This window comes from Populus euphratica, unplaced genomic scaffold, assembly GCF_000495115.2.
Source record: "Populus euphratica unplaced genomic scaffold, PopEup_1.0 scaffold110.1, whole genome shotgun sequence".
Lineage (NCBI taxonomy): Eukaryota > Viridiplantae > Streptophyta > Magnoliopsida > Malpighiales > Salicaceae > Populus > Populus euphratica.
In genome coordinates, this window is record NW_011499904.1 from 290148 (window position 1) to 303008 (window position 12861).

Here is a 12861-nt window from a genome sequence, read left to right on the forward strand (position 1 = left end):
AAAAAACAGAAAAGAAAAAGTATTTAATTTTGCTGATTCTTGACAGAGATTTTAAAAGCATAAAAACATGCATTAAAAATAAATAAATAATAAAAAACAATCCACGACACGTCGTTTACAAAGCCCCGTGCCCAAAAACATGACCTCCCTCTCCCATTTCCCTCTCCCTCTTTGATGATTCTTCTCTTACAGTGTCCCTCTGACATTTTTTGAATGAGGGTCAGTGACATTCAATCTTAAAACCCAAAAAGATGCATTTTTTTCTGGAGGGTCAGACATGAGTACATCACCACCACCACCAACTAACATCAGGGAACAATGCACACATGATGTATGTCTTTAATAGGAATGGAGTTTGTTTGCTTTGTAGAGAATGGAACCGTCCTCTTCACTCTCAATCCTCTGCAAGATCGTAAGCTCATTTCTGGTGATTTATTGTGATTTTGGTACTTCTTGATCACTAGGATATGTGACATTTGCAAGCTCTTTTTGTTACTGGGGTAGCTCTAATTTTAAGAAACATGGTGTGGTGATGTTGCAAAAGTGGAGTTGTTGCTCGTTAGGACATGTAATATTTGGGATGCTCTTTTTGATACTAGGTTTCTGTGATTTGTGTAAAGACTCGTTTTTTTAGAGACATGCAATTGTTTTTGACTTATGGGGTATGAATTTAGTGAATGATTGTGGAATGCGGTGTTGTTTACTTTGTTTGGAAAGAGGGAAATGTAATAATTTTCACAGCAGCCAGCTCTCAACTCTCATTCTCTGAAGTGATTCCTCATGTTATACAGTCAGTCCAGTTCAGATTGTACAAGACTAAACTGCTCTTAGAATCCCAAATTAATTCTAGTTTTGCTAATCTCTGTAGTTGGCAGAATTTTACTTGACCCACCATTGTTTTTCTTATTGATGGTTATGAGTGGTATCATGTTTATGACTTGTGGAATTTGAGATTATTCTGATTTTTTTTTTGTTTAAGAAAGTTAATTTTTGGTTGTGCAGCGCTGATAAAGGGTACCTTGGGGTCCCTCAGTTACCAGGGCAAGGTTCTTCTTTTCACAGTTTTTGTACAAATACGTACAAGCTCAGTTTTCATGGAAACTCCTTCTGGGATAAAGGTTAGGTTTTTTTTTTTTCTCCCTCTTTACGTGCTTTTATGCTGTTGACATCATGAATCTTAATGTGAATTCTGATTATTTAGAGGCATTCTTTTGCTTTGCAATTTTTACTGTGTGCTTGATTGCTATTTTGAGATTATGCAATTTTAGTTTTTGGGAAGAGATCATAGTCAGTAAAAAGTGATCCATTAGTAGGGTTCCCTCTAAATTTTGTCACCCGAAATCTTACTAAAGTGGATCATGGAACAAGAAATTAATTATTTTCGAAAAGATCATATGTCACTGATGATACCACTGAGATTTAAATTATTCTTGATTTTATTGAAAGCTCAATCTCTTCTTTGAGTTTGAATGAATACCTGATGTGTAATATATCCCTTAAACATTGCAATGTTTCCCTAGTAAAATGATTTGGTTTCCAGCATGGTGGATGGTGTAGTGGGAAAGCTCCGTTTAGTTTGTACATCTCTAGAATAGCATAATTTTGTCTGAGAGATCATAGAACTTGCCCATAAATCAGGTACAGGGTGGTTAAAATACTTAAAGGAAATTTGATGTGCTTAAATGTTTTAGATTAACCTTTCAGAACTTGCATTGACTTGCTCTTCTTATAGGGGGCCTGTATAAGTGTCATGTTTGGTAGGTAACTCTTGATTCTGCTCGAACTCCAGTTGCAATTAAACTTTTCTAACAATATCATGAAAAGCAGCCTTGTATTAAGTGTCATGGTTGATGAGTAACACTTGATTCTTCTTGAAATTGCAAATTGTTGGAGCAACGGCTAATTTATTATCCTCGTATGGAGTTCATATGACCTATATTATAAGTGTCATAAATATTAAACAACAATAATTTATTAAAGTCAAGTTGTTTCGCTAAATAAATGGTTTAAAAAATACATGGATAGGGTGTTGTCTATGCAGCTTGCTCTAATAAAATGATAGCATGTGTTGGATTATTATCAAATACACTACTAGCACACCCTTTAATATTACAAATACATTAACTTAATTGCATTTTTAAAGTTACTGTTATATAATATAAATGCATATAATTGCAAAAGAACATTGCATTACTTGCATCCTAATAGGAGCTGAAGTAAATCTAGGAATCTAGGGCTGACCCACACAAACATTCTCCTAGTATCATAGCTGTCATTAAATAAAAATGAGTTATTTTTTCATGTTAGCAACAAATAGTTAAAATGTAAATAATTATTTAAAATTTTTCCATTCATACCTGTAAAAGTAGAAAACATACTCCAACATGTTTTGCCCCTTTCATGCATGCAAGACATAGATGTTTGTATAGGCATGCCAAGATAGTAGATCCCTGGTTGTGTATGAGAATCATGTCAAAATCCTTAAGAAGTGTTAAATAAATCAATGGCACATATCTCCCCGTGAGGTCTATGAATAATACACTGCCAAACAAATGCATTATATATATGCTCTTGCATACCTACATAATGCATTAAAATAATCAAACTAATTCATATATACTTAACAAATAATTAACACATTCAAATCATATTTTAAAGCATACCTTCATAAGTTCTTGTCATCAGTATCATCTGGTGGTGTTGCAAATATCTCACCAATACATTTAAAGCGTATGCTACCCTCCTTCAATTCAGTAGGAGAGGGTGTTAATCTAAATACACGTTTGTATAACATAACCTAATTTTGCACCCCAATAGATGTGACTACTTGTTCATCAATAGGAAGTCCAAGAAAAATTGCAATATCTTGTAGTGTTGGTGTAATCTCCTCGTGCTTAAGGAGGAACATGTGAGTCTCATGTCTTTATCGCTCAATCAGTGCATAGATCAAGCTGTGATCAAGCTTGATGTGCTTCAAATAATTAATGTATAAGAAACTAGCCTGAGACATATAATGTTGATGTCGCTCATGTAGTTTCTTTTGCTTATGTATTTGATAATAAATTGTAACCTCATCCTATATAACAATTTAAAATATAATTACATAAATATTTAATGTTAAGTAATGAAGTTATTAATTAAAGTTAAATATATGATATAGCTAGGCTAGTAGACATGAGTGGTTCTAAGCATATAATTACATAAATATTTAATGTTAAGTAATGAAGTTATTAATTAAAGTTAAATATATGATATAGCTAGGCTAGTAGACATGAGTGGTTCTAAGCATATAATTACATAAATATTTAATGTTAAGTAATGAAGTTATTAATTAAAGTTAAATATATGATATAGCTAGGCTAGTAGACATGAGTGGTTCTAAGCATTCAGGTGATAATATGACATTACTAAATGAGGATCTGGCCTAGATAGACTATGTTGATGGCTTAACAAATATTTTTATAGACTAGTGAGACAAGTTTAGATCCAAGAAAAGGTTTGGAATAGTCAAGATTGGTTAGCTTTTTAAAACTATGATAATAAAATATCTGACTCAAATTTTTACAAATGATTTTACAAGCAATTTTTTCTAGGGCAGCGGCTACCTCCTAAACGGACTTTGGATCTTTTATAATCACATTTTGAGCATTGATGCTTCTAAAATTGCGGTTTTTATTATTTTTCAATTTTATTTTGAATTCTATGTTTTAATTCGGATGTTTTGTTTATTTCTTTTATGTTTTCATATTCCCAGTTGTTTCCTAGTAGATATAGGGTTTTTTAGCCTATTTAGAAGTCTTGTAAACCTTTTAAGAAGGCAACCACCATTTGTTTTATTTTTTAAAGATAAAATTATGAATTCAAGGTTCACATCTCAACAATATTTGCTCATTAAACCTTATATGTCCTTTTCTTTTGATTTTTATACTTGATTTTTAAAGATTAGATGAGACATAATCATGATAAGAAAGAGGTCGGATCTGGGATTTCAGGTCTCACATCAAAATCCTTGGGTTTACTAGAACATTACATACATATGAGTTCATAGAATGATTGAACGAAATCGAAAGGATTTCTTAGTGTAAGGAGGTTCTTAAGAAGACACTAGTTAAACTAATCACAATCAGATTGAAAGGTCGAGTATCTGTCTGGTGGGAATAGTTAAAGAAGAAGCAAGAGAGGTAAGAAAAAAAATAGTGATTGGGATAAGATGAAGAAGATGAGGGAGCATTTCATTTCTTTTAGTTATTCCTAAACCTTATATTGGGGTTTCATACACTAAGATAAGGAGGTAAGTCTGTCAATGATTACCACTGGTTAGTAGCTCGGAATAATCTGCCAGAAATGAAAGAACAATTAGTTGTAAGGTATTTGAGTGGTCTAAGCTACATAGTCCATACAAGAGATACTGTGTCTTTAGTCTTTATAAACAATTTCTAAGGCTTATTAAATGGCCTTAATAGTAAAGAAGTGATAGGCTGCTAGGACTGTTAGTAGAAATTTTCAAGCAGATCATAAGGGGGCATTTTATAAATCAGAAGGCTATTACCATATAACTTAGGCCATTTAACTTAGGCCAGCTTAGCAGAATCAACAAATATTGGGTCAGGGTTTTAGTTTCAGAATTCTTTTTTTCAAGTGTGGTAAACTTGGGCATTGGGCTGGCGAGGGTAGCAAAGTAGAGAGTTACCTAGAAAAAAAAAACATTGTTGATAGAGAAGCCTACAAATATGACTTATCCTAAGTATGATAATGATTCAGATAATAATAACCTTTGTTATTAGAAAGAGTTTGCTGACACCCAAAATTATTCAAAAGAGGATTGGTGTCACTTTAGTATCTTACATTCTACGTGCACTATTAAAGATGAGGTATATAGTTTAATCATAAATAGTGGTAGTTGCAAGAATATGGTTTTGATAGAGGTGATAAAAAAGCTTTAATTGATGACAAAATATCATCATAAGCCTTATAAGTTGACATCGAGAAATAGAGATAACGAAGTAATGGTCGTCAAACATTCTTTTGTACCTATTTCCATGGGAAAAAAAAATATTTTGATAGTTCTTGATATGATGTGGTGTCTATGGATGCATGTCACATTTTATTAGGAAAGCCGTGATAGTTTGATAGAAGTGTAGTGCATGATGTTAGAAAAAATACATATAATCTAAGCTTAGAAGGAAAACATATTGTGTTATAAGTAATGAAAGAGAAAGTGGAAAAGAGAATTGAAAAAGGGAAGATTTTGTTGTCTTTATAACAAATTACAGAGAAAATACGAGTTGAACAAGTAGTCTATGCCCTAGTTCCTAGTGGTAGAACAATCTAGGATGATGATGATGTTGATGATAGCTTTGAGAAGGTACAAGATGTGTTGATATAATTTTCAGATTTGATGCTAGATTAATTACCCTAGGGATTGCCTCTCATGAGAGATATTCAACACCATATTGACTTGATTGAAGGTTTTATAGCATGTTTGAAATTGTGGTAGCGGTGACAGTTTAAAATACTTTTCGCTTAGAAATGCATCAAAATGAATTTTGTTTTTTTAAAAAAATCATTTTTGACATTAGCGTATCAAAATGATGTGCAAATATAAAAAAATTTCATTTTAAGTAAAAACAAATTTCAAAATTTTTGGGAACGCAATGCAAACACAACCTTAGTCTCCCAAACTAATCAACTTATAGATTGAACTCTAAGGAAACTGAAGAGTTGTAGAGACAGGTTCTGGAGTTGTTAGATCCGGGTTACATTTAAGAAAACATAAGTTTGTGTGCAGTCCCGACTCTTCTAGTCCTAAAAAATAATGGTTTATAGCATATGTTTGTGGATAGTCAAGCCATCAACTAGATTACAGTGAAGTACAAGTTCTCAATATCACCACTAGTTGACATGTTGGATTAGTTTTCAGGTTCCAACTTGTTTTTAAAGAGTGATATCAAGAGTGATTACCATCACTGATAACGTATCTCTACAAGCAAAGTAAAAATCATTTTCAATTGTAATTATTTTCTTCATCAACAATTGCAAAAGTCAAAGGGAATATCCTATTATTTGCATCAAAAGCAACTACAATCAATAATTTTTCATCATGTCTCCAATACAAATATGTGCCATCAATATTGATTAGTGGCATATAATGCTTGAAACCTTAAATACAAGGTTTAAATGATCGAAAAATTCTCTCAAATACCATTGTACTATCATGAAGAATTTCTTTGTTCTTCCAATTAACAATCATTATAGGATTTTATTTTTTTATTGCCAACAACAAACTTGGCAATTATGACTTCTTGTATGAACTAAAGAGATGCTTAAACACCTTCTGTTTTGCTATTTATGTTTTGTCATATGATATTTTATAATACTTGTAATGCAGTTTTATTTTTTCCTGAATGCTTACAACCATCATTGAAAGATTATTCATCATAAAGGTTGATATAACATTAATAATAAAATTTTCAGCGAGATGATGGTGGCCTTTTTGGACAAAATTCAAGGTACATGTGTGATCCTTTTAACTTTTCTTTCTCAAATGAATCTGATCTTTTATAGTATCCCCCACAAAAATATCATTTGCATTTTGATTTTTGCACTCATTTCTAATTCATCATAAGGGTTGATACAACATTACTAATAAAATTTTTATCGAGCTGATATTGGTCTTTTTGGACAAAATTCAAGGTACATATGTGCGATTGTTTTAACTTTTCTATATCAATTGAACTTGATCTTTTATGGTATCCCCCATATAAATATTATTTATATTCTGATTTTTGCACACATTGTAATTGATCAAAAGTCGAGGCTAACTGTTGAGCTCGATATTCAATTGAATATGCAATGTGCCATAGTTTAATTGCACTAACTAAATTATTTTTACTACTGAATATTTTTCCAACCTCCAAATTAGAGTCTCCTAGCAAACATTTATGACTAAGTGCTCAATTATGAAAAACAACAAATGTAGACTTATAAGCATCTCCAAGTTCAGGAACAAGAGATATTATTTCTTCATCATCATCATCATTTATTGTCACCTTTGAGTTTAACGTCTCATCATCTTTATTGTCATTAGACTTAGAATAATTATAGTCATGTTGATTAACAAATGGATTGTTAAACATAGTATCATCACTTCTTTGTAACAAATCATTTAACAATTAATTTTTTTTCTCTCTACTAAGTAACCTTGAAGGATCGATAGATTATGATACACTTATACTACCTATTCGACTAGAAGTTAGAATATACAAAGAACTTGTTTGACTATTCATATACAATATCATCATGTTCAATCCATTTTGGATGAAAGAATCCACCAATATCTTAAAATTTTTATAATATACAATCGATCCAAGATAACAATGGTGTTCCCCAACTTGATATCTCCAAGTGATATCAACTTCAATATAATTATAGTTTTATCTAAGTCCATGACATGTAGTTTCTTTTATTTCTGCATGCATGTCTAAATTACAATTTAATAGCACACTGCTTTTATTATTGCAGGTGATACTATTGTTCACATTAGGAACAATAGCATCACCATAATGACATAAGCATGGAAATGTTATAAGACATCTTGTTGAAAAAACAAAGTTGATTATGGTCAATTGAATATAATTTTAAATAAATTGCATCAAATCAAATTCTTATTGTCAAAATTCATAGCAAATCCAAACATAATTCCAAAATTTAATGTAGTGCATAATGCACTGAAATTCAATATAATTCATTATATCAAACCTCATTGATATTTTCATATTCAATTGCATGAAATCAAATTCAGATTTGTAGTAAATGCAAACAATTCAAAGAAAATATCAAATTCAACAACTTATCCACAATTCAACTCATGTAATTCATCAAAATTGTACCTTATTCATGCTCTATTGCATGAAATCATCAAGCGTAATTCATAGCTCTTAGCTGATTTCAACCAATTTATATAAAATTTCTAATTTGGTAATTTATCCAAAATTCAGTGCAACACATAATTCATTGAAATTCTTAATTTCTAATTGATATTATTTTCATATTCAACTATATCAAATCAATCCTAATTGATGACATTCGTAGAAAATTTATCATTAATTCAATAAGCTTTAAATTCAACTTATAATTTCATTTAGACTAAACCAAACATAAAATAAATATAAAACCCATATAACTAATAGCAATGTAGTATGTTTAACTTGCTTGTAAGATTAGAAAGTGTTTGGCAATATTGGCAATGATGGTTTTTAGCAATATTTAAAGAGAAAAACATCGCAGGATGCTTGGTGGCTAAGATGGCTTCGAGTTTTTGGTGTTTTAGGGGTAGTGATTTATGAATTTTTTAGAGGGAGGTTGTGTTGTTTTTTAGAGATAGGTGACTGTTGTGTTTATATTCTTCAATCTGACAAGGGTTTAAATTTCATAATATGTCACATTTTAAAAGCATGACATGTTAAGTTGTCACGCTTTAGAAGTACAACATGTTAAGTTGTTATTCTAAAGCGCGACATGGTGGTTGTCGTGCTTAGAAATAATGACATTTACTAAATATTGTGTTTCAAAAGCGCAATTACCTAAAACTATACTAGTTTGCCAAAACATTTTCAAACTGTGTTTTTTTGCCCAAATTTTTAATTAATTATGCTAATTTTTTAAAAAATTGACACATTGCTAGTCCTAGAATCCAATCATGATGAGACTAGGAAGTCTAAAATTTCATGGTCCTTCCCTTTTACCTTGCCCCTTATCCTCTTTACTATTGGTCATTAAATTAATAATATCTAAGATCAATAAAATATGTTTTACTATAGAGGCACTTATATTTCACTATGGTTTTGCATAATGAAATAATTGTTTTGCCGTCTATAAGAGCAAAATAGTATTTTTCATTTGACTTATTTGCCATTACTAGATTGAATTGGGACATATAAGTCTTTATCCTTTTATTTGCATAATGCAATGGTTAAAATACCCTTAAAAGTATGATTGATCAACTATTGACTAAGGCTATTTTTGGATTTTCCTCTTTAAAAACATACTAAAATAACCAAATTACCCTTAGAAACAAAAAAACCCTATAACTTGTGTTATGGGGATTTTTAGTCTTTTCATAATAGTTTTCTCGTTATTATCAAATGGAGGGAGAAACAATCTAGTCTTTAATAAATGAAAAGAAAATAAAAAGAAAAGTTGTTGAGGCATGCAATGCATGTGCTAAAGAGTTAAAGAAGCTCATGCCCTTCAAGCGGCATGTGTAAGCTACTCTAATGGCCAAATACTACTTTTTGTGGTAGTGTTGGGAGTGACAAATTAATATCTTCATGATGACAAGGTAAGTGTTGGCGGTGGAGTGATAATGTGGCTTCGTTGGATTTTTTTTCTTTCTTCCCCCCCTTTTCTTTTATCCTCCTTGAGAAATTATAAAGTGTCTTTTCATTTGTTTTTTTAATATTCAATTTAATTCTTATTTTTTTTATTGTTATTTGTTTTGTTTTGTTATCTTTTTTTCTTAATTCATTTCTATAATTTTTTTTTCTTATTTCTTTTCTAATTGAATTTTCTTTTCAATTCCTTCCATTAACATTTGATTTTGATTTATTTTTAAGTTAAATTTAGTCCATATTCTTTTTATTTATTTTTCTTCACAATTTCATCTCTTAGCATTTTGTGGTTGAGAATTTTACTGGTTTGTCTTTTATGAAGTTAGTTCTAGGTTCATGTGAAGGATCATGAGTTTCAAATATTAATACGGGTTAACTTCGATCTATTTTTAGTTTCTTTTTAAATTTTATTTTTTTAATTTCATCCATTAAATGTTTTATTTATTGGGAATTAGTTTTTGTGTTTTTTCTTCGCTTTACTATCATTAGGTTATCTCAATTCTATATCCATGGTTGCAGGGTTAACAAGTTAATCTTAGTTGATTCATATTTTTTTTTTATCATTTTTTTTTAATTATTTTTTTCAGTTATACTATCATTTTTTTTAATTATTTTTTTCAGTTATACTTTTCAATATTGGATTGTTTGATAATCGAGATTTATTGTTTTATTCAATTTGTTTTTAATAGGATTACCTTGGTATCATGATCATGGTGTAAATTTAGCATGCTAACTTGGATGAGCTCAAATTTGTTTTTATTTTTTATTTTTTTTATTAGTTTATGTCTATTGTTGTATTTTTTATTTATATTATTGAAATTATATAAACTTATTAAACTCACAATTTTTTTTCCTTCTCTGAAAACAGTTTTTTTAATATCTTTTTTATGGGGGAAAAAATTTAAGCTAGTCTGCCGTAGGTGGCATATGCATACCACCTATGAAGTGGTAGCTACCTGTCAAGGAAAGATAAAGGCAATTGTCTTCTTTTGCCTTCAAAATTTAGAAGATGTATCTTGGCTACTAAAACACATGGATTCTGACGTCAGTGCTGACCACTATATTTTGCTTAAATTATTATTTTTGGTAAGTATGGCTATAAATACAAATATAAGATGCAATACTTCTAATTCATCTAGGGCATTTTCCTTGTGAATGATGTGTAAAATGTTGGGAGAATCCTGGGCATTGATTGATATAACATGTATGTGCATCCCTCCCTTATTAGGGAAAAGAGAGACGATGGAAAACAAGTGACATAATGGATTGGCTTGGGATCTTTATTTGGGGGTTTGTGGTTTGAATTTAGGATTGGTGTTAATTTGTGTTTAGGGTTAGGATAATGTTTAGGGTTTGTATTTGGTGTTTGTTAAGGTTAGGGTTTGAATTTAGGGTTAATGTTTAGAGTTTAGATTTGAGGTTTCGTGTTAGAATTTGAGGCTTGGGTTGTGTAGGGTTTGCATTTGAGGTTACTTAGGGTTTAGTTAGAGTTAAAGTTTAAGATCAAAGTTAAGATTTAAAAAAAACTACATTTCCCACCTATGATTTCTAAAAATAGCAGTTCCCTCCCACCTGCAATTTTTTCAAAACTCGCAGGAGAAGACTATATTTTTAACCAAATTTCTATTTCCCAGCTATGCTATTTGTCAAATAAGTTTTTAACCAATGCTGCTACTTTGTTTAAATATTTTTCCAAATGTATTAGAAAGGAGAAAACACCCCAAATTTCTTCTCATCATGTAACTTCTAGTTGCTACATTTGATGTCACTCAACTAACAAAAAGGAATTTCTCGTCTTTTCATTATACCGCTTTGTACTCCAATTCAGACTTCTTGCACTGAACTGTCCAGGGACTACTCAGGCAGCAATTGTAGGGTAAGGGAGTGCCTACAAGAAGGTAGTTGGGACATGGGAGAGACTAATATGTGCAGATAAATCATATCTTGCATGTGCCCAACATCATCATTCCTCTCTAGATCCTCTGTGAGGTTCTCAAATTTCCCAAGTGAACCGACTAGGGAAAAAAGATAGCTTGAATCAACTTGATCACGGAACCTCTGCTAGCGCCAGTACCAATAATCGCCAAGGTACTCTCTAGTTTCTCAAGCCTCCGAATTATAGGCCCAAGAAAACCAGTAAAATTGAATCAATTTGGTGATTTAGACTCTGCCAGCTCTTTTATAAGTGTGCCAACATTATCTGATGACTGAAGGAGATATCGAGCATCCGATTGCTTCCGGGAAACAGTACACGAGAAGAAATTCTCAGCCTTGAGATCAAGTACAGATGAGCCCTCTGGCAATGACATTCTATCATGAACTATAGGCCGCCAAGCAGCACTTCGATAATTACTCCTTTCCAAAGTTGACAATGAGCGTTGTTTCCTTAACTGATGAGCCTTGACTTGGTTTGTACTGTCTGGAATCATTGAAATAGATGTCCTCGCAGGATCTAGTGACCTGGTTCGTGCTAATGCTAGTGATTCACAAGGAAGCTCTGGCTCAAAAAATGTATAGACGTCTTCATACTGAAGAAATGAATTCCGATAATAAAAAATAATTTCTGATATTTGTATTTCAGTAGAAGTAGCGTGTTTATATGCATCCATGCATCTGAATAGAACAGACAATGCAATGTTTTGGTATGGTCTTGAGAGGAGGAAATTCCACAAAATAGTTAATGCGACTTGGATAATTCTGAGACCTGAATATATTGAATGGCAGCTGGTAGAACATGCTTCAAGGTTGAAAAGAAAATGAAAGAAAAGGGAGCCCTGTGTGTGGGACTGGATTATAAACTTTCAAAGGATGTATACAAGTTCAATTAAAGTAGAGCATACAAGCTACACTTACAATGTATCTAGCAATTTATGTACACAGTGCAATCACTGAACATGGAAAAGAACTGCGAGCTGAGGCAAGAGAAAAAATGGCAATGTTTCATAATGGAAGTTGTAAATGCTACTGCCACTATACCATGGGCGGTGGCTTCATTGTTCAAACTTTTTATTTTATAATTATTCATTAACAAATTCCAATAGATTATTATCACTCAAATCAGAGTCTAGTCAAAAAGAACTTTGAAAACCAAAAAGCCTTACTGAGCAAGTTTTATTTTGTCCATAGCTAAATGCTGGGTCCAATGTGAAAACAGATTGCACGAGGTGTTTGATGGGGATGAAGGACAACGATGGGAATTAATATTTATTTATTGAGGAATTTTATAATTGTGTCATTATTTTATGTTTTATTACTTGGAATGATAGTATTTATTATTTATTAGTTAAAGTTACATTAGGATTTTAGCTTCCTTATTGAATTAAGACTTGTTAGGTTTTCCAATTTTGTTTGGCGTATTGCATATAAATAATCTCCTAGACATTAGTTATTCAAAGCATATTATTATTATTATTATTATTGAAATAAAGACTTTAAATATTCTTCAAGATTGAGTGTTTATATTGTTAAAATT

At 31.3% G+C, this 12861-nt stretch overlaps 1 protein-coding gene across 2 annotated transcripts; it reads left to right on the forward strand.

Annotated features, from left to right (window-relative positions):
• The first annotated feature begins 89 nt into the window (after positions 1-89).
• Positions 90-11344, forward strand: LOC105133199 (uncharacterized). Of its 2 annotated transcripts, none has more exons than XM_011037075.1 (4): positions 90-427; positions 1003-1118; positions 6475-6509; positions 11241-11344. In XM_011037075.1, exons 1-4 carry the CDS (start codon positions 334-336, stop codon positions 11323-11325), a joined length of 330 nt encoding a protein of 109 aa, XP_011035377.1. In that variant the 5' UTR covers positions 90-333; the 3' UTR covers positions 11326-11344. The 2 variants fall into 2 exon arrangements, with proteins under 2 accessions (XP_011035377.1, XP_011035378.1); XM_011037076.1 differs by having other exon boundaries at positions 90-412.
• Positions 11345-12861: the final 1517 nt, after the last annotated feature.